We start from the raw sequence: 19,567 nt of genomic DNA on the forward strand, positions 1-19,567 counted from the left end.
GTTCTGGGAGGAGCATGTATTTTTAAAACATTGCTTGTTGTGTACCTTTAGAAAGGATGTTGGAATGCTAATATTTCTCTGCTAAACTAATTTACACAACTAACTTTACATTGTGTTTAGGTAATTGCAGAAATGGATATTTGGTGGTGCTTGGCTACATATGTTCCTCTTTGCTACATGCTCACTTAATACGGTCACTTTAAATGCTTACAGACAGCCTTTTCCCAATGTGATTGTGGGCTTAGAAAAATAAGAATTATTGGAAAGACTCCAAATGTTATTTTTAATCTGTCTTCCTTCCTCCCCTCCCAATTAGGAATAAACTGCTGTGTTGCCTCTCTGTTCATCTGCCTTGCCAGGAAGGGGCATTAGACCTGATTATGTGCTTCTTTGTTTTACCTGGGTTTGCATGGATGAAGGTTTTGCACCTTAGGTAGCAAGTATGCTATGCTCAGTGCCAAAATAGAGAGACCATATTATTTGTATAAAAATTATGAAAATGTTATAAAAAGATGACAGAAGTCAAATGTCTTTTTCAAATGGGACATTGTAAATCACTCTTCTTAAACATTCAGTTACTATTCTGTAGAAGACAGTGGTAAAAGCAGTTGTGCATATGGAATGCGTAAGAACAAAATCTGTGAACTTAGAAGGAAAAAAAAAATCATTTTTCTTTTTGTACTGGAATCTTGAAGTTTCATCTTAGCATTTTTTGGAACAAGCTTAGTGTTTTCCATGCAGAAGTCAGCAGGAGCTATCTTGCTTTGCTGGTATTGTGTGCAAGAGGAGCATGCATTCCTCAGCAGTCAGCTTCACGATGTACCCTTGGTGCGCACTTTGCCCAGTGCTGTCTGGTCATGGTTAGAGCTTCTACAGCAAAGGTTCACTGGCACACCGACCCTTCTCTCCTGCAGCAGCCAGAGTGAAACAGAAGCCTCTGGACTCATCTTTTGAAATTGTTATTGAATACATTCTGATATTCAAATGCATTTTTGTTCCTAAGAGCTTCGTTTGTTACATAACTGTGTGGATAAACTAAGGTTGTCCCTGTACTCTAGAAGTTGTTGTAAACATGAGTAGAGTATTCAAGTCTCATTTAAAAGAAGAGAATTCTGTTACAGATAATAAGCTTAAAATGGTGAGGGTTTGTCACAGATGTTAACTGAGCTTTATTGTATTGTGGGATCAAAGTGCAAGCTTTCTCAAACACTCTGTCTCTGACATCAGGTTGTCTGTGTACTGCATCTTTTTCAAACTGGCAAACTGTTACACAATTAATATGTTTTCTTATTTCTTAGAAAATAGTGAATGTGAGTATAACTCAAGCCTATGCTGTTTTACTGTCTTTGATGTTCACCAACTGGTGCTTTAAACTTAAAGCATGGCTTATTTCGTGATTCTTCCATGTATTAGCACTGTCAAATCAGACTTTAGAAAAATGTCTGGTCTACCAGAAATCATAATAAAGGTAGTAAATCAGTTAGCATATCTGTTCTTCCTTTCTAGGTGTGAACTACAGAAGGGATTTTTTGCCTTTGAAAGGCAGGGCTGGAGAAGGGTGAAAGTACAATAAAAATGAATCACTTGCTGTGGTAAAGTGCATGTAGCCTGGAAACTCCTTTGGATTACATAGTAGTTTATTTTCAGTTTGAGAAACTGCAACATGCCTGTCTGAAACAGCTGCTGTTGCGTGGAGGGTATTGACACGTAGAATGACAGTGAGCCAGAATAAGGAGAAATTCACCCCCCTTCTTAGTCTTAGTGATGAGGATGAGAAACTTGCAGTATGTTGACCATGCTGTTGTATAAAGGTTGCTGGAAAAGATTTTGACTGCAGAAAGATGTGTTTGCAAGGTCTGTAGTTGATTGTATATATAAAAACTGGAAGTTACCTTGGAGTGGAAAAACAGAGGAGAGAGAGAAAGGAGAAAAGGTTTAAAAATCCCATAGAACTCCTTTGTTGCTAGACCAGCATGGAAAAGAAAATGTGTCCCCAGCCAAGAGCCTGCTCTTCCTTGGGCAGGCTCTCCAGGGCAGTGGATAGTGAGGTTGACATATTTTCCCCTAGTGTGACACATTTGTTATTGGGATCCGCTCAAACTGCTGTTCCTGTTCATAGTGGGGTCAGAGCATACTTGGGGTCATATGATAACTAGTTTCTAGGGCTTCTGTGTGTGCGTATTATGGGATAATGCTTGTCTTACTTTGTTATTCACTAGGTCTTGTTCTTCCTTTGATATAAACTGAAAGCTATAAAATGGTTAATGAAAAGAGTGGGAGGGAAGGGATGATCTTGCCCTGACTGCAGCCACTTGCCTTGAGAAACAGATTGACAGAACTCCTGGGCTTTGCACAGGATCCCCAGCACATCCACAGAAGGGGAGAACACTGCCCTGGCAAACAGCAGACCTCAGCTAGGAGTTAGGGAGCTGTGAGGGAAAGGCAGGCTGCATGGATGCAGATAGAAGACTGCTGTCACAAAGGTTGAGATCCTGCTGGTGCTTTGTAACTATTAAAAGTTTGTAAAACATACACAGTGCTTGCATCTTTAGAATATATTCCTTCTGGAACTTACAGTAGCTACTAGTGAACTCCACTTCTGTAACATATGTTTTGTTACAACTTGCAGCACTGCACTTTGCTGAAATACTGAGGAGGTGTGTTCAGTTTGTCCTTAGGTCAATGCTTCATTTTTTCCTAGTGACTTCTCAAAAGTTAAACCAGGTAGTAGAATTAAGGCAATAATAAAACATAAAGAAAAACATAAATATATGAAGGAAAAAAATAGATAATTTTACAAAATTACCCTATAGAAGAGTCTAGATGAAACTTAATAATTTTGTTCATGTTTTTTTCAGCTCACAGTGCATCAACCAGATGAAAGAATTAAAAGAACAATGTGAAGAAAGAATAGATGAGCTTAGAAAAAAGAATATCAATGTACCACAAATCAAAGAAAACAAAGACGTCACAGAAGATAGCCGGGTATGGTTTGGATAATTTCTTGAAAATACTTTTTTTGTAATTCTTAAGTGTTTCTTCACCTTTCTGCTATCTCCTATTTGGAGAGATTTGGAGCATTACTCCATCTCATTAAAGTTTTCACTACTTCAGCATTTGTTGAATGTTTCTGATCTGTGGGAAATGGGGTGATTTCAAATTCAGAACAAGGAGACGTCCTGCAGGAGATTCCAGATCACTGTGTCTCTGAGATGGGCACAGTTTGAGAGGTGATGCCAGAAGTGGTGTGTTAAGGAATATTTACACAACTGAACTTTAGTTAATAATACCTTTTGACTTTGTTGAAGTACTTAGTTGCTTTGTGTGTTAAGGATAAGGATAAGCTGTGAATTGCTTCAGAGAAGCAGCATACCCTGAATATTGTAGTCCGAAGATCATCAGCTATGAATTTTCACAGAAGTCCTTTATGTGTCTGCATTTTACTGTAGGAATAAAGGGATAATCAAATATCTTAGCTGTTTGATGTCAGATATTCTGAGCCAAAGAATCACAAATTCATTGCTGAACCTATTGAAGGCTCACTAGGGTAGGGCAGGCTTGGCAAATAGGTTGGCTGCATGTCAGCTGGCTTTTTCTCCTGGGGTGCAGAGGGTGGCAGAAAATCCTGAGAAAAGGTAATTTCAGTTCATTCTGTTGTCATGGCATGTGATTTATTGATGCTTCTTCATTGATGTGGGATTTGGTCAGGGATAGGATTGATTAAGCTTGATATGGATGGCCCTGGAAAGAGGCAGTCAAGCTCTTGGGTGGGAAAGAACCCAGTTTATTTCTGTACCAAAATAGCCCTTTCTTCAGGATTACTGAAGAAAAGAGGTTTTAGACGTTAGACTTTTCACATGTGACTCCAGTGGGGCCTTTCCCTCTACCTGAGTGGCCTACTCTCATTACAAAGGCAGGGGAGGTTTAGTGGAATATACCCTTTTTTCTTTGGCTAGCAAAAGGCTAAATTTGATGGCTTCAGAAGTGAAAAGGATAAGGCAGTGAGGAATGAATCTTGGTTTTACAAAGAGGCGAAAAAGCATGTGAGAAAACTGCTAAAACATCTGCCCAGAGATTCCCATAGGTAATGGTTTCAGTCTGTGTCCAGTCCTTTATGTAAAATGGGGGAGACAGAACTACGGAAGTGTTGTACTGAAGTGACCTTTTATTCTGGGAACCCGCACTATGAAAGCTGCAACATGAATGAAGCATTAGGAACAGGAAGTGCTATCCATTTATGCCTTAAAATAAAAGTTACAGCTCTTGTCAATAGTTTTTATAAACAGTATCAAATAAGTAGATAAAAAGTAAATAATAAATACATCATTGTAAGTAAATAGAACCTGCATCATTTGGAGATTATACATTACTTTGTCAAATATATCTTGTTTAAGAAAGTTGACCTAGGGAAGACCCTAATAAAGAGGTGGTCAACTTAATTTTTAGTGTGGCTTTGCAACAGGCTTTAATTACAATTACTTGCGCTAGATTCCTTTGCTTTCTTTGTTTCTGTATATGTGTTTGTTTGTTGCATTTTTGGGGTTTTTTTACCATTTCCAGTTTGGAAGATAAATTATCTGAGGAGGAACTTGAGGAATTTTACTGAAGCCCCTCTGCAGGACAATTTCAGTCTCCTGCACAAAAGTGCATAGTTGGAAGCAATTTTTACTCAAAGCAGATTATCTGTGAGGCAGGGCAGGTTATCTCTTATCCTTTTTATATATAAATGGGATGGTGTCAAATGAGCTAATGGATAATATAGCTACTGCCTAAATAATTTCTGTCTGTGTTCCTTAGTATCTGTGGCAATGTTTCTTTGGCCAAGCTGTAACTTTCTCAGTTTTTTGCTTGCCCAAGAATTTCAATCTTTTGCTTTTATAAAAGCATACTTATAGTTTGTGCAAGATGACTCTGACAAATCTATGTATGTTTTTGTCCAGTGTTTTAAGCTGGAGTAATTCCTATTTTTAAGATGTATGTGCTTATGTAATAGAAAGTCTGTCTTAAAACAGAAAAAAAATGGAGTGTTGGTTGGTTAATAACTAAACAGCTTGACTTAGAGCTCTGTAATTTGAAGAATGATGTATACTTCTTTGCTGAAGAAAATACAACATGTTCAATTACTATCTTTTTATCCAACTACTTAAATTTTTAAAAAATCAGCGTATACCCTTTGAATCTATTTGACATTAAGAATTACTTAGCTAGAAATTTAAGGTAAGTAAAGGGATTTTGCATGTGTAATTAAGAGGTAATTCTTGCTATTAAGTCCATGCTCAGTATTTTTGCAGAAGAATTCATGCCCAACAAAAAGCGAAAAATGATCTTATCCTCATTTTCTGGTGACTTCTACTACAAAGAGCGATCTTCAGGAGCTGAATTATTTATAGAACAGAACCATGTTTAAATACAGCATTTTTGTTTTACTGATTCAAGGAAGATGGAGTTCTTCTGAATATCGTTACTGCAATAACCAAATATTCTGCAGTAACATTTGCTTATCAAGCATCGGTAAGAGTTAATGCTAGATTAGTTGCTGATACTGGGCTTCATGGTGTTGACACAAAAAGATCTTGTTCTGCTTGGCTTTGATGGAAATTAAATGCTTTTCAAAACAGCCAAGTAGTCATGCTGCAACTCTGGCTTCTTGGTGACTTAGCTACTTCTTTCTGTGGTCATTTTTCCAAGTGACTGAATGAACATTTGACAACATAGTGTTTTATTGCCCTTGTTTTACTGCCCTCCTTAGATAAATGGGAAGCTACACTCTTGACAGTACCAATAACATAAATCAATTCTGTCAACTGTGAGACTTCCTATACCATAAGACTGCCCATTCATTTGTATGGTACCTGACACAAAGGTTTGTATCTCTGAATGTGCATATGCTTGTTCTTTCTCTACATATTTGGCTTTTTTTTTAATTTAATTTTTTAAAATGAAACAAAACCAAAAGTGCAACAAAAAAACCCCAGCAGAACAAATGGGTTTTTAACACTCTGGGTTTTTTTCACCAAACTGGTATAAGGTATAGAGCAAAATGGGCTCCATGTATATTTCATGTTCAATGTTCAATGTTTGCATGAATTGACTTGACATAGTCCTCTGCCAATTATAGAATCATAACATCATTAAGGTCAGAATAGACCTGTAAGATCCTCTTCTAAGTCCAACCATTAACCAAGCAATGCTGTGTTCACTCAGCTATGTCTCCGAGTGCCAAATTTTTGTGGCACACCTTTGGAAAACTTCCAGGAATGGCAATTCCTCTGCTTGGACAACCTGTTCCAAAGCCTGACCACACTTTTAGTGAAGAAAATTTTCCTAATATCCAGTCTAAACCTCTTCTGGTACAACCTGGGGCCATTTCCCATTGTCCTGTCTCTTGTTACCTGGAAGAAACTGATCCCCACCTCAATACAACTACCTCCTTTGGGGTGGTTCTGGAGAGCAGTGATGGTAATGCAGTGAGTTGATGATGACTGGGAGAGCATTCTGATTTCCAATGACTGTGGAAGCAGACATTTATTTGGAGTTATCAACTGTAGCTTCTTTGTCCCATTGAAGTCCCTAATGCAGGGCTGCCCGGCAGGTAATCCCATATCTGAGCTTATATTTTTGTTTCTCTTTCTGTCTTTTTCCTCTCAAGTCTTTCTCTTTGCTTGTTCTCATAAAGTCATCCACAAACAGCTCAACTCTGCTCCTTCCCCACTGGCCCTGGCTTTACACCCTTATTTAGTGTTTCTGAGATGACAGTGGGGAAAGAATAACACCATATATCAGGGCAAGCAGGGTCTTGACTGCTTTAGCAAAGACCATGAAGAGAAGAGCCTGAGTGCTACAAGGGGTACCATATGAACCATAGGACTACGTTAGGGGAAGCATGGCCATCTCATCTTTTCAAGCCTCGTCTACCTCCACTCAACTCCAGAAACATGCCGTAGCTGCTGTAGCTGGTGAATCACCATTCTCTACAGGCAGCTTCAGATTCCTGTCCTAGAGTATGGGTGTTCTTAATTTCACTTGTGTGAAAGCCCCTGGGTACATCCCTCAATTCACTGACCATCTTTCATTTTCACCTGGAATTAATGGTGAATCATAAGTTAAGTCCTGTGTCTCTCAAGAGGTATAGTACAAACCTAGACCCCCAAATGCTTAATTAATGTAGTCTGGGAGTAATTTATGGAGAGGTGGTGACTTGGCATTCCTGAGCTCCCTGTTCCCCATGCTGTAGATGAGGGACAGGGACCAAATGCAGGACTGCCAGCCACTAGATCCAGAGATGGGGAGGAGATGGAAGGGGGCCTCAGGTAGGCAAACATGCCAACTCTGTCATACAGGGCCATGTGAGGGAGCCAATGCCAGTGTAAGTAAAAAGCATACATAAAATTTTAATTGCCCAGTTGGAAGATCTTCAAGATGGTGTACATCTTAGGCTTGATATCTAAGTGGGTCAGATATTTACAGCAGTCTAGCACCAGAATTTAGTACATTCTTAAGCAAGCTCCATCATGTTAAACCGGTATTATTTTCTAGTTGGTTAATTTAGCTTTTCTTAATCCTGCATTTAATATAGTTACAGACCAGTTCTATACAAGCCTTACTCAGCTGAAGTCTAATGATGACCAAATTCAGTTTTCTTGCCCTGTAGACTATTAATAGTAAATGGCATCTGTTTATTTGCTCTGCTGACCCTGACACAGTAGCAGAACAACAGTGGATAAATGTGTGGTGTTACTGTTCTGTAACACTCTGAGAATAATCAAGGGCAGTAGTCTCATCATTAGCTGCAGTTAAATAAGGTATGTTAAAATTCTCCTGATGTGCTATGCTGTTATGTAGAAAAACTACTGCATATTCAGAATTGTACAGTACATCTATTACAAATAAAAATTTCAGTCCAAATATTTCTGAGTGTGTTGGGATTTTTTTCCCATGCAAAAATCTTACCTAAATTCTACTTCCCTTTTGAAATCCAGGTGCAGTTTTATAAACCAGTGCTTATCTGCTGCATTCACTTTACAGGCTTCTACTCAACTGCCAGCCTTGAAGCAAGCAGGGCTCAAGCAGGCTGACTTGGAACAGCAGAAAACCAATGAAGATGTTCCTAAAGCAGTAGCTACAGTAAGAAAGATAGACCTGATGCAGGTTAAAGGTGAGTTGGAAATCCTTGTCTCACTAACAACTGTTGTCGAGAACAGTTCTTTTTCAACTGAACATTTAGGAATGTTTTTGTACATCAGATAAGGGTGAAAAAAGTGACACCAACAGTCTGAACATCAATCAGGTTTCCAGCTGAAGGAAAACTTGCTTGGATTTGTTGGTTCAGTTTTGTTGTAGTATGGCATGTTGCACATAACAGAAAATAGAAATATTTACAATTCTGGAGTCATCTTCCTTATTTAATATGGAGAAAATACCCAACTTTTGGAAGGAAAAATTTTAAAACATACTTAAAATTTGCTTTGTTATTAAGTTTGACATACTCAACCTACATACTCAACCTGGTACCCCTCCTCCCTGTGGAATAGTTGAAAGTTAGGCTTACAACAAACACACATCCATACTTCCCATGTGTTGTCATCGAGCAAAATGCAAGTGAGAGAAATGATACACATGGGTTTAGGTTAGTTAGCCTAATGATTCCTTTTGGCACTAAACTTCAGAAACTATTAATTTGAATGGATGTATCCTTGTGTGTCTGTTTTGCGTTGTAGTGTGTGTGATAGAAATTAAAATCTTAAATTTAATTACTTTTACATGCTATCTTAACTTACATTACTTTTACATGCTATCTTAAATTACAATCTTGTGAGCATGCAACTCTCATTTTAGAGAGGTAGCAGCTAAAGACAGTGTCTACGTATAGCTTAGCTGAGAAATTTAATGGGTTTTTTAAGTTAAAAATGCAGATACATGAGAAGATATATGTTAATGTCAACAAAAAGTTATAGCACTCCTGCACTTAAACAAGAACAGGCAAATCTTGGATACTTGCAAATCTGCCTGTGATGCATTGTCCTGAGCTACTTTTGAACACCAAATCAATTTTATTGTTGGTAATAAGATGTAACACACAGAAACCTAATGCTTATATACCACAATTTCTATTTAAACTGCTCTGTTTCACTTGCCCAATTTATTAACCATGCATACCAAAATTTTAAAGATATAGAAGCATGAATCTGTTGACAGTAAATAAAATTCCCTTATTTAGCTGCTCCCAGTTAGGAACTGGGAACAATAAGTTGTCTTTTTCTTATCTCTGGTACTGGTGTGATTGGAAGATACTCTTTCAGAGGAAAACCAGTAAGAAAACCAATGAGAAATACAAAGCATTCTTTATTAAAGGTTTTTAACGTGTGCCACTCTGAAAGATTTTATTTTTTAAACTTAGAATCATTTTTGTTGTTTTCAGGAAGAACAGACAGCCTAACTGACATGAGAAAACAGGAGCCTAAGGCAGAAGAGGAGCAACTTTCCAGTCAGTTGGAAAAACCTCAAGAGTTGCTGAAGGCTGCTGCAGGTCACAAGGAGATGCTGCCTGTGTCAGAGAAGGAGCCAAATCCACCTGAGGATGAGAAACACGTAGCTGGGCAAGATACGTCAGAGCCAATTGCAAAGCAGGCTGCCAGTGAGGAAGTTGAGAGGGAACAGTTCCTAAGTTATGATGACAAGCAGGATGACTTGCTCCCTGGAAAGGCTGGTTTGTAGCATGTCATGTATTGTTAAAAACAGTAACAAAATGAAAAATAAAGAAATTGAAGTGTGGAATAACATAATTTCTACAACAGCGGTGGAAGCTGGCCAGACTTAATACAAGTTTTCGTAAAGGTCAGTGTGATGTGGAAGGTGTCAGTCCCAAGCAGTCACCTACAATCCATGAGTTAAAGATGGAGGCTTCTGATTGTGCAAAACAAAGCTGCCAGCCTGAGTTCCTCTGCATCACTATAACAGCCCTACTGTCTCTCCAGTGGTTCTACAAAGTGTTTAGGGAAATTCACCCCAAAACTTTTTGGTATTGGGGCTTTAAAAGAATATGATGCCTCTGAAAAGAATAAGATGTTAATCATCCAAAGCACTGATGAGTAGAGCACTTACACGGGGATGTTTTGCCATTAGTCTTTTTACACTGTCAGTGTGTGAATACTAGCTATTCCTATTTCAAAATAAGCTACCATGAGTAAAACTGGTAACTCAGACTTCAGGTATCTGATGTTGACTGTTGTGAGTCTTCAAAAACATGGATTGTTAAGGTGCCAGTTTCTGGCATCTGTCAAGTGACCCTGAGCTACACATCTCAACAGCACCAAGCAGCAGAGTATTGATGCTGTGGCTAAACCTGACCAATGTCTAGACATTCCTCTGTCTTGAGGGATTTGGTCTCAGTAGCCCAACGTAATCGAAAGGCAGCCTTATGACAGTCAGAGCAGCAATTGATGCCCACAAAAAATGCTGTTTATGCTTTTCTAGTAAACACATCCTTAGAATTTTAAGTTTCAGTGTTAATATTGTTGCTAACTTGGCAGAGATAAATAATCTCATCTGCATTGCTAAAGCAGTATTTTTCCAACTGGTCCATAAAGATGCTGGCCAGAGCAGGCTATACCCCAAAGAGATGTAATTATAAGTAACCTAACTGTTTTCATTGTCATGGAAGTAAATAGCAGAAAGATTAGATTTTTATAAAATCATCCAACAATTAATGCAAGGAAAAATCTCTGCCATGCAGCCCATGAGAACTCAGTTTCAAAGGTCTGCATTTCTGTGAGTTAAAAAAGGCTAGGAGGATGTTCTTCAGGCTTTATTGTTCAACCTTACTGCACAGGTTCCTTGTATCCAAAGGAGCTTAAGGTACAAAGACTTCTTCAGTAGTCTTTGGGCATCCTCTTTCAAGTAGAGCTGCTTCTGAAATTTTTAGACCTTTAGGTCCATAACTATAAAAATCTATTGGATGTGGTGGTCTGAACATGAATGACATAAAGCTTAAAATTTTCAAGCCTCTTTCTTAGCTGCTTACTAACTCAAAGGTTTGTCTTAAGATGGATCACAGCCTCTCATCTAAATATTCTTAAGTGAGGTTTACTTATACCTCTCTGCTGTTACCTTTTTTCCTGGTTGATTATTTGAAAAAGAAGGATAGTAGTTTGGAAATCAGAAATGTTTCCATTTATGTCTGAGTCCTCTATCTAAAGAAATCTGATAGTCAGTAAATGTTGCTTGAGAGGAGTTAATGACTGGGTGAAGAAAATCTTCTGGGTGAAAAAAGTACTTTTTTGACAATTTGCCACATCATATACTTCACACTCTAGTTATAGCATTCTGCTTGCTGGACAAGCTAAAACAAGACGGGGTTTTCAGCAATTACTTCAGGTTTTGCACTTCCTTAGGCTGTCATTTAATACATTCTGAAATTGTGTAATTTTTCTTTATAAAAAATTATATAATCTTTCTTTATGTTCATCAGAGGGCTAGCTGATTTTGGTATGCTTTGCAAATCCCAAAAGATTGTCTTTTATCTACTTCTTTTGACAGGATTTACAGCCAAAGTTGCTCTGAAAATTAACACTTAAAAAAAAAAAAACCCAAACAAAATCTACTCAGAACAGCAATTCATTCAGCAGCAATGTAATTCTGTGGAAGATGTTTACAGTCACTCTTCTTGTGTGCAGATGGTATAGAATAAACTGACTTAATTTTAATCTTCCAGACAAACAGGAACGTGAAGAAGTGAACCAGAACAAGGACGTCGATTACAATTTAGATGTGAATGAAGCTGAATCAGAAACTGACAAGCAAGCAGCACTTGCTGGGATTGAAAATGGTAAAAAAGAAGAAAACCCAGTTTTAACATAAGTATCACATGCTTAGAAATGTTAAGATCATATTTTGCATGGTATCCTGCAGCAAGCTATACCTAGCTAACTCCTGTGTGTTTTTTGAACTTTCCCTCATGTTTATAGTGTCACCTGTTTTCTGTTTAGCACCACTAAACCTACTCGTTAATGGGGGGTGTGGTATCTGTAACTTTACTGTACTACATAGTATTTAACAGTCCTTACAAAATTTCTTGTTGTTTTCTAGATAGAACTTTCTATATGAAGAACTTCTGCCTCCTAAAAGAGATTTCTGTACCTTTTCTTTCTTTTTTTCCCCCATTAGTTCAAAACCATGAAGATATGAAGAACCACTTACCTGACAATGGTCAAGGATTACAGAAATTGTGAACAAAGGAACTTCATGATACAACTGAGTCACCTCTTCACCCAAATGCAGCCATGATCCAAGCAAAGTCATCTTAGAAGGTTTTGATTATCTTCTAAAGGCTTGACTAAGGGCCCAAACCAAGTAGTATTTTCTTGTGAAGTTTTAGTACTGTTGCAGTGAAGAAAAGAGGTATATCTCTGGAGGCTTGTTGCAAAGCAGTTTGGCCTCTGCAATGACTTTCTCCTTCCTATCAATTATAAAATTGCAATCAGGTAGCAATAAAGTTAGTAACTTTGAAGTTGGCTACTTTGTATAGTCATACTGCAGTAAGCGTGTGTGTGGATTGGTGGTGGATGATGAGCAGTCCTCTGCCAAGGATGGACCTCTCTGCTGAGAAAGCACAACTGTAGTCCTCAGATACTATGCAGAATGATATATGTACCTGGGCCTCTAAATAAAATTCCTAGAGTACACTGTCAAGATGTGTTCTTAGCTTCAAAGTTAAAAAAAACCCAAAAAGGATTCTGACAATAGAAGCTTCCTGCTAAGAGATTAGCCAGGAAGATTTTTCTGAAAGCTTTGTTGGATTCCACAAGGTCAGTACTACAATTTGGTTTGGTTACCACTACTAGGCACAAGTTTAGTGTAAAAATTCAAACTCATAAACTTTTCATGACAGAAGCCCTCTGAAATGCGTACTACAACTACCTTTTATTCCACCCAGCCACTTTCTTTTGTGAAAACAGAGGAATGCAAATGCTTGCCTTGTACAACAGCAATCTCAGCTGTTCAACATGACTAATCTTCTCTGCTGGACTTCTGACAGAGGTAACCAGACTATGCCTTTAGAAGACAAGGCAGTCTTCCACAGGTGACACTTTAGTTGTTGTGAAGTTGTATGTTAATTACAGTGTATCATCTTGTTAATGTTCTGCAGTCTTTTCTGTTAAATGTAAACTGAACTTGTTAAATGTAAACTAAAATGTAAACTAAAAACTATTTTACACCCTTAACTGCAGTCCAACCACCATGTATAGGCAGCTGGCTTGAAGAAATTTTTATATTTGTGTCTGCTCCCAAGACTGACACCCGTGTTTGGAGCATTGTTTGTGAGCCAACCTCTACCAAGACAGCACAGCTGCCAGACAGCTATGGCTAACTTGCCAACCAGCATTCCATTTAAGAAAACATAAATTTGTCTTTGCCTTCTGTTAAAGCACTTCACTTTGTAACTCCTTTTGTGGTGTGTCATTCTTCAGTGTACTAGTTTATCCTGTACCTCAAGATGAGGCTGGCTGTTTTGTGTATGAAGAGAGTATTAGTTGTCATCAAGTGAAGGTCAGTTAAGTCAAAAGATGCCTGTTAAGCCTAAACACAGAAACAGTTCACCAACAGTTTTTCACCATTTAAGTAAGACCTAACTGGTCTGGGCTACTACAGTCAACACAGCAGGGAAAACATGCTTGTAAATGGGAGAGAAGAGGAATGAGCATCTGTTCTGACAAGTATTGGGAAGCTGTGGTTACTGGGATCTTTTTTGCAAATAACAACAGCTTTGAACATCAAAGTGTTTACCCATAATTTGGATAAAAATATTTACCCATCTTCTGACCATTTTCCTAGGACTTAATCTGTAAACAATTATGCAGCTGAGATTTAAGTTGATCAGGAATTTAATATTGATTGTTAAAAAGCATATATTCTAACAGTAAAAAATAGACAGTGAAACACTAAAATCAAGTTGTACGAATAGCTTTACCAGTACCAAGTTAAAAATTCCAAGGAATCAAACACTTAAGGGTAATTAATATATTGCAAGAGGATTATTTTAAAACTAATTGTTTTGGCTATGCTTCTGCACATTTTTGGGCTTCTTCTAGCCAACTGGATGTTGTCCTCCATAAATACGACCACCTCTGTACAAAGCACACTTGTAAACCTCTGAGGGCAAAGGGTCTGAAAACATGCATAAGAGCAGTGTTCGAAATCAAGGACTACAGTTTTATTCGTAATGACCTCAAATGCTTCAATCTAACTCGGGTGGTTTCTAGTAGGCAAGAGGCCTGTATGTCTACTGTACAGAACTTTAGAATTAAAAGACCTGTAGTTGAACAAGAGATGAATTTGGAACTGTGGTGTACATAGTGTTGTCTCTCACTAAAGTTTTTAGTTCTGTAAGGCATTACTACTTTTCTCTAAGCATCTTGGTGTTTTATTAGCACTTTGGTTTGGTTTTCTTTACAACTAAACTTGATCCATTTTAGGTAAGCATTTAAAAGTAATCTTCTCTGGTGTACTGATGTTATTTAGTACAATTCATCCAGTTCTAATTCTAATTAGAAGGGGAAATATTATTATTGCTATTTTATTGGTTCCACAAATCACATGTAATTTGCTTTCTCTTTTACTTTGGAGAAATAACAAAGGCTGTGCTTGAGCTACTGTCATGTAGTTCAGGATCTTTAAGATGGGAAAGATTTCGTGACTGTTTACAAGAAGCCAGATGAATGTTCTGTGCCATTTTACCACTGCATATTCCAGGCTTTTTATTCCTTTGGCAGCTATATGGAAGCATTCAAGTGTATTAATCATGATGATAAGCAAACATGTAATGTGATATGCCATTTCTTTAGCAGAGAATTTGGAAAAAAACATGTCTTCAGGACAGTACTTCTGCTTATTTCAGGAAGCTGCAAATTGCTGGAAGACAAGTTGGGTGTTCCACCTCAGAGGTTACTCACTGTTTACAAGCTCTAGCTCTGCAGTGCTGCTGGTCGGGGGATGAAGCTGAAGTGATATTAATCCACAGTAAAATCAGGTGATGTTTTGGTTTAACACCAAAAAATGTTCTATATGGCCAATATGGAGTTACATCCATACAGTGGAAGTCATTGTACACCAAAATCAAGATTTGCTGTGTCCAACAAAAGATTTCCTTGTATGGCCTAGGTATGACTTGGCCAGGACCAGGTCCGCTTTTTGAACATTTTTTCCTTGCTTGTAGCAAAGGAAAAACATTTCTTGGCTACAACACAACAGCTTACCTCTATTATTTCACATCTGAAAGCTTGGAAGGCATAACTAATCCAGGAAGGTGGGGATAGGTTTGGGGCTTCTCCTGTTTTGGAAATCTACCTGAAAATTACTACAGAGACAATAGGATGGAGCAGCCCCATTGCAGTCAAAAATGGAGAATAAAGATCATGCAAATGTAGCAATCCCTTGTTTGCACAAGCAAATACTAGGATTGTAACAAAGTTGCAGAATTGGTAAAATAGAGTCTTCAGTGTCTGGTGATATTGCTAGTGACTACCGGAGTATCTGCTGTGCAGATTCTTCAGCACTTGGAGAACAAAGACAAACAAATTCCAACTAGGAATCATTCACTCAATTGCTCAACGACTAATTTTTCTCCAACATTTCTCTACTTGCTAAATGAGCAATTCTGATACAATTATACAAAACCACAGGAACTCAAAATTTCTCCAAGTGACTGCAAATGCAGAATTGCAGTAGCTTAGCTGTGCACATCAGACAAGAGGCTCTATTGCATGATTTTTATTCAGTTCCTAACGCACCACTTTGTCAGAACTCAGTAATAAAAATTATTTATGATCAAAATCTGTAATAATATCAACTAAGATACAATGTTCTTTAATAATACAGTTGATTAAAATCAGCTTCATGCATAAAATCCAATAAACTTTATACAAACCACTTTAAAACAGCAGTTGTCATTCAAATCACAAAAAGGCAGCAGTACAGATATTCCATGTGACAGTATTTTTATCCTGGACATCGCTTGTAGTCCAAGTGCAGCAGTAGTTATTCCCCCTCCCAGAGCTGGTATCTGCTACACAGATATTCTTCAGGTATTCTAAAAAATGTCTTGTACTTCAAACAAGCTTCACAACTGGGAAGTACTTGTGAGGAGAGAAGTCAAATTCTGGAGGAACCTATAAAGAAAAGATTTAAGATTAGACATTAGACAGCAGTACTACTGCATTTAATACTTATTACGAGAACAACCTGCAGACAGAAAAAAAAAATTAAACAGCAACAGATTGAAAAAACATAGTCCTTGTGGCAGCCAGCATTCCCATCACTTTGTTCACACAAGCTGCTGTTACGCTTGCTTGTTCCCACTATGGAAGAATACTCTTATAGTCTGTGTTGTTCAACATATTTTTCCCAATTTTTTTTCTGAAAACATTTATAGGTTAGAATTTTCCATATTTAGTTAACTACAACAAACTATTTTCAGGGGAAAAATAAATTAAGTTACTTTCCCTGTTCTTAGAGTAAATACAGCTTGAATGTGCTCATTTGGCTCTTGAGAGATCTGTGGTGGCTTTACACAGAATTTACATAGATGAACCATTCATTTTGAGAAATCTCCAGATCATTGAATCCAACCTTAATATATGTGAACATTATATGTTCAATTGAGCTGGCATTTCCTTACCTTAGAGTCTTTCTTGTGGCCTCCTGCCAGCAGCTTCATGACCACAATATTGGGTTTTGCAACTTTTAGAATTCGATTGACCTAAACATAAAACAGAAAGAAGTCTTCAAGCCAAAACATTTGACCTCACAATTATTTCAAAGATAATACTGTAATGTTGATATTCTATTAGCAATACAGGAGTTCTCTTACAGGATCAGTTTAACAGAGATCAGACGGTTTTGGATTTGTTTTTAAATACAACAGTAGAATTAATTAAATTTAATGAAGGGTGCATCTATTTTTATACTCACTTTTTAAAAAATTCAACAGGTCACAGAAACCACAGCTTCAACAAGTCTTGAACAAAAATATGGGAACTATAGCAAGTTCTGTGGCACTCACACAAATAAAGGTATAGATAGACTCTAGACATCTTATCTTCAACATTGCAACACAATAGAAAGAGGAACTTGTGTATGAAACTGGTGGCTTTTTGCATGGAAGTGCTCTGAGTGTGCTCAAAACTGCCTTTTAACTATCTTGGCCTCAGACAGCTCATGTGTGAGTACCACCATGATCCAGAGAGGAGAAAGTGAGTCCTAAATTCTAAGGACGACCTAATCCTGTAACTATTCTTAAATCTGCTTAGATTTGACAGAAAAAGCATCCTCCTTGCTCCAAAATAGAGTCACAGACACTTAAGGTTTTAGGCTATGGACAAAAAGGGAGAAATTCCTACCCATATTTACAGCTCAGTGCTGAGAAAACTCCTCCGGGAACAAGTGCCAAACCCAAACCAAGATCAATACTCTTTTCATCCTAATGATATCCAAACCTGTTTTCCCCACCTCTCAGGAGTCCACCTGAATTACTAGATGCCAACTAAGTGCGACAGGCATTTTATCACTGTCTGATTACAAGTGCTGTGCTTTTAGAAAGGGGCTAGAAGGCAGCATGCAAGGAAATAAGCTGCTATCCAGCATCTCAGGTCCTCAGCAGAGAAAGCTGATTTTAACCATGAACACAACTTTCTGCTAACTGTGGTACTGACACAGACCACTGTCTACCCTTTAATCAAAGCACTCAACTTTGCTCACCATTGTGATGAAGTACATTTTGGATCTCAAGGAGATCCAGCTGAAGGAAACCACTTACTTACTCTATTTTGAGCAAATACTTGTTTTCCTAGTATTACAGTCTTACCTCATTGTCTGGATTTGGAATATTCTCAAGAATCATTTTAGCTTGCTGGTAGTGCTTGCTAGCTGCCATGTAGAGATCTGATGACTGAGGAGGTGGGCTATACTTATTTAAATCAGACATTTCCTGGTGTGCCACAGAAATACATAAATACATGTTAAAATACAAAAAATTGAAATTTAAAATTGCCAGGAGATTGTTTTTATCACACTACTATATTCAATAGAAGAGTTATGTCAACTAAATACTATTTTAAAAATCAAAACTGAAGTTGAAAATATTTACTTAAAATGGCAAAACCCAAGCAACAACACAGTGCTCAACAAATACAGTGCCACAAAACATAATGAAATTCTCATAATCTTTATAAAACAGTCTCTCTCTTGAACAAGTTGACATCCATTTGCTTTAATAGTGGCACACATCAGGGTATGATATTACAGGAAAAAAGTAGATTAAAAAAGTATATTGTTTACTCAAAGCTACAGCAAGTCAGATGCTGAAACTGTACAAAACTTCATTTTATATCATTTTGATTCTTCAATTTTTTTTTGTTCTTGATTACAGATTTAAAAAAGCCTTTAATGACAAGACCATGATAATTTCTTAATTTCCACTACAACAGTTCATAACATTAAACTGGGGAGAGTAACTGGAATAGAAAATAGCACTGTTTCAGTACAGACTAACCCCACAAGTGAGACTAATAACCAGCTGGGTGAGCAGCAAACACCTAGTTCAGTATGAGCCAACAAGGTGGTCTTACTACAAATCAGACAAGCCTCATATGGGATTATACAAGCAGGACTATGGTCAGCATATCAAAGACGGTTACCATCCTGGACGCAGTATTTGTGTTCTGTTATCTGAAATACTGCATCCAGGGCTGGATCCACTCAGTTCAAGAAAGATGTTGAGATGTGGAGATGGTTGGGGGCCTAGAGCATATAAGCCACAAGGAGAGGTCAGTGGACCTGGACTTTTTCAGTTTTACAGGAAGGATGCTAATGGGTAATTTTAATAGCAGCCTACAACTACTTGAAAGACAGTTATAAAGCTGTCAGAAGATAAAGAATCCTTGTTCATCATGGTAAACACCATAACATGAGAGGCCACAGGTTGTGGCTTGGTAATTCACATTGGGCATTAGGCAAAAAAAGGAGTAGTGGAGCCCTCAATCACTTATCCTGTGACTTAAAGGACCAGAAAAAAGTAACTGGATCAGGTTTAACCAAAGAGGTTGGAAAATCTCCAACTTTGACTTTTTTCAGATTTGGCTAGACACAGGTAATGTGATTTATAATGCTACTTCAAGAAGGAGACTGGACAAGACAAGCCTCCACTGGTCCCTTCTAAACACCACTCAAAATTAACTTTTTTATTTTTCCATTTGTTTGTTGCACTAATAAAAACATGCGGCTATCATTAATCACAGCCAAGAAGTCTTTCAATAGACTTCCAAGAGATTTTATTTTCATGCAACTCAACAGAACCGTCTTAAACTGCCATATCAGACTAATGCTAAACGTCTAAGTTCATAAAGACTTCAATGCAATATATCTTTCACAAAACAAAAGCTAAAAGTCCTTGCCATTGTGACATAGCTTCAATGTGAACTCTGAGGTTCTTTTTATCATGACAGTGATATTTAAAGCAGGTGAGTAAATTACTTCTATAAAAGCATGGGCAGCATCATGTTTGAAGATTACTCAC

General features: G+C 37.7%; 2 protein-coding genes across 5 annotated transcripts in view; one reads left to right on the top strand and one right to left on the bottom strand.

The window, feature by feature from the left end:
• The window catches only part of GOLM1 (golgi membrane protein 1), a 37,581-nt gene extending 21,238 nt beyond the window's left edge, over window positions 1-16,343 (top strand). Inside the window, exons 6-10 of the mRNA XM_030968212.1 lie at window positions 2,859-2,985; window positions 8,026-8,155; window positions 9,419-9,706; window positions 11,711-11,824; window positions 12,163-16,343. Of these exons, the coding sequence (XP_030824072.1) occupies window positions 2,859-2,985; window positions 8,026-8,155; window positions 9,419-9,706; window positions 11,711-11,824; window positions 12,163-12,227 (724 nt within the window). The 3' untranslated portion in view covers window positions 12,228-16,343. The remainder of the gene's footprint in view (window positions 1-2,858; window positions 2,986-8,025; window positions 8,156-9,418; window positions 9,707-11,710; window positions 11,825-12,162) is intronic.
• The window catches only part of NAA35 (N(alpha)-acetyltransferase 35, NatC auxiliary subunit), a 29,163-nt gene continuing 22,873 nt past the window's right edge, over window positions 13,278-19,567 (bottom strand). For 3 of the 4 annotated variants that reach the window (XM_030968210.1, XM_030968209.1, XM_030968211.1), the window contains exons 21-23: window positions 17,858-17,980; window positions 16,673-16,753; window positions 16,098-16,163 (exon numbers count right to left, since the gene is read on the bottom strand). In XM_030968210.1, coding sequence (XP_030824070.1) covers window positions 16,104-16,163; window positions 16,673-16,753; window positions 17,858-17,980 — 264 coding nt within the window. In that variant the 3' untranslated portion in view covers window positions 16,098-16,103. Of the gene's footprint in view, window positions 16,164-16,672; window positions 16,754-17,857; window positions 17,981-19,567 lie in introns of all 4 variants that reach the window. The other variant, XM_030968208.1, reaches the window with a different exon arrangement.

Source organism: Camarhynchus parvulus, chromosome Z (genome assembly GCF_901933205.1).
Source record: "Camarhynchus parvulus chromosome Z, STF_HiC, whole genome shotgun sequence".
NCBI classification, from domain to species: domain Eukaryota; kingdom Metazoa; phylum Chordata; class Aves; order Passeriformes; family Thraupidae; genus Camarhynchus; species Camarhynchus parvulus.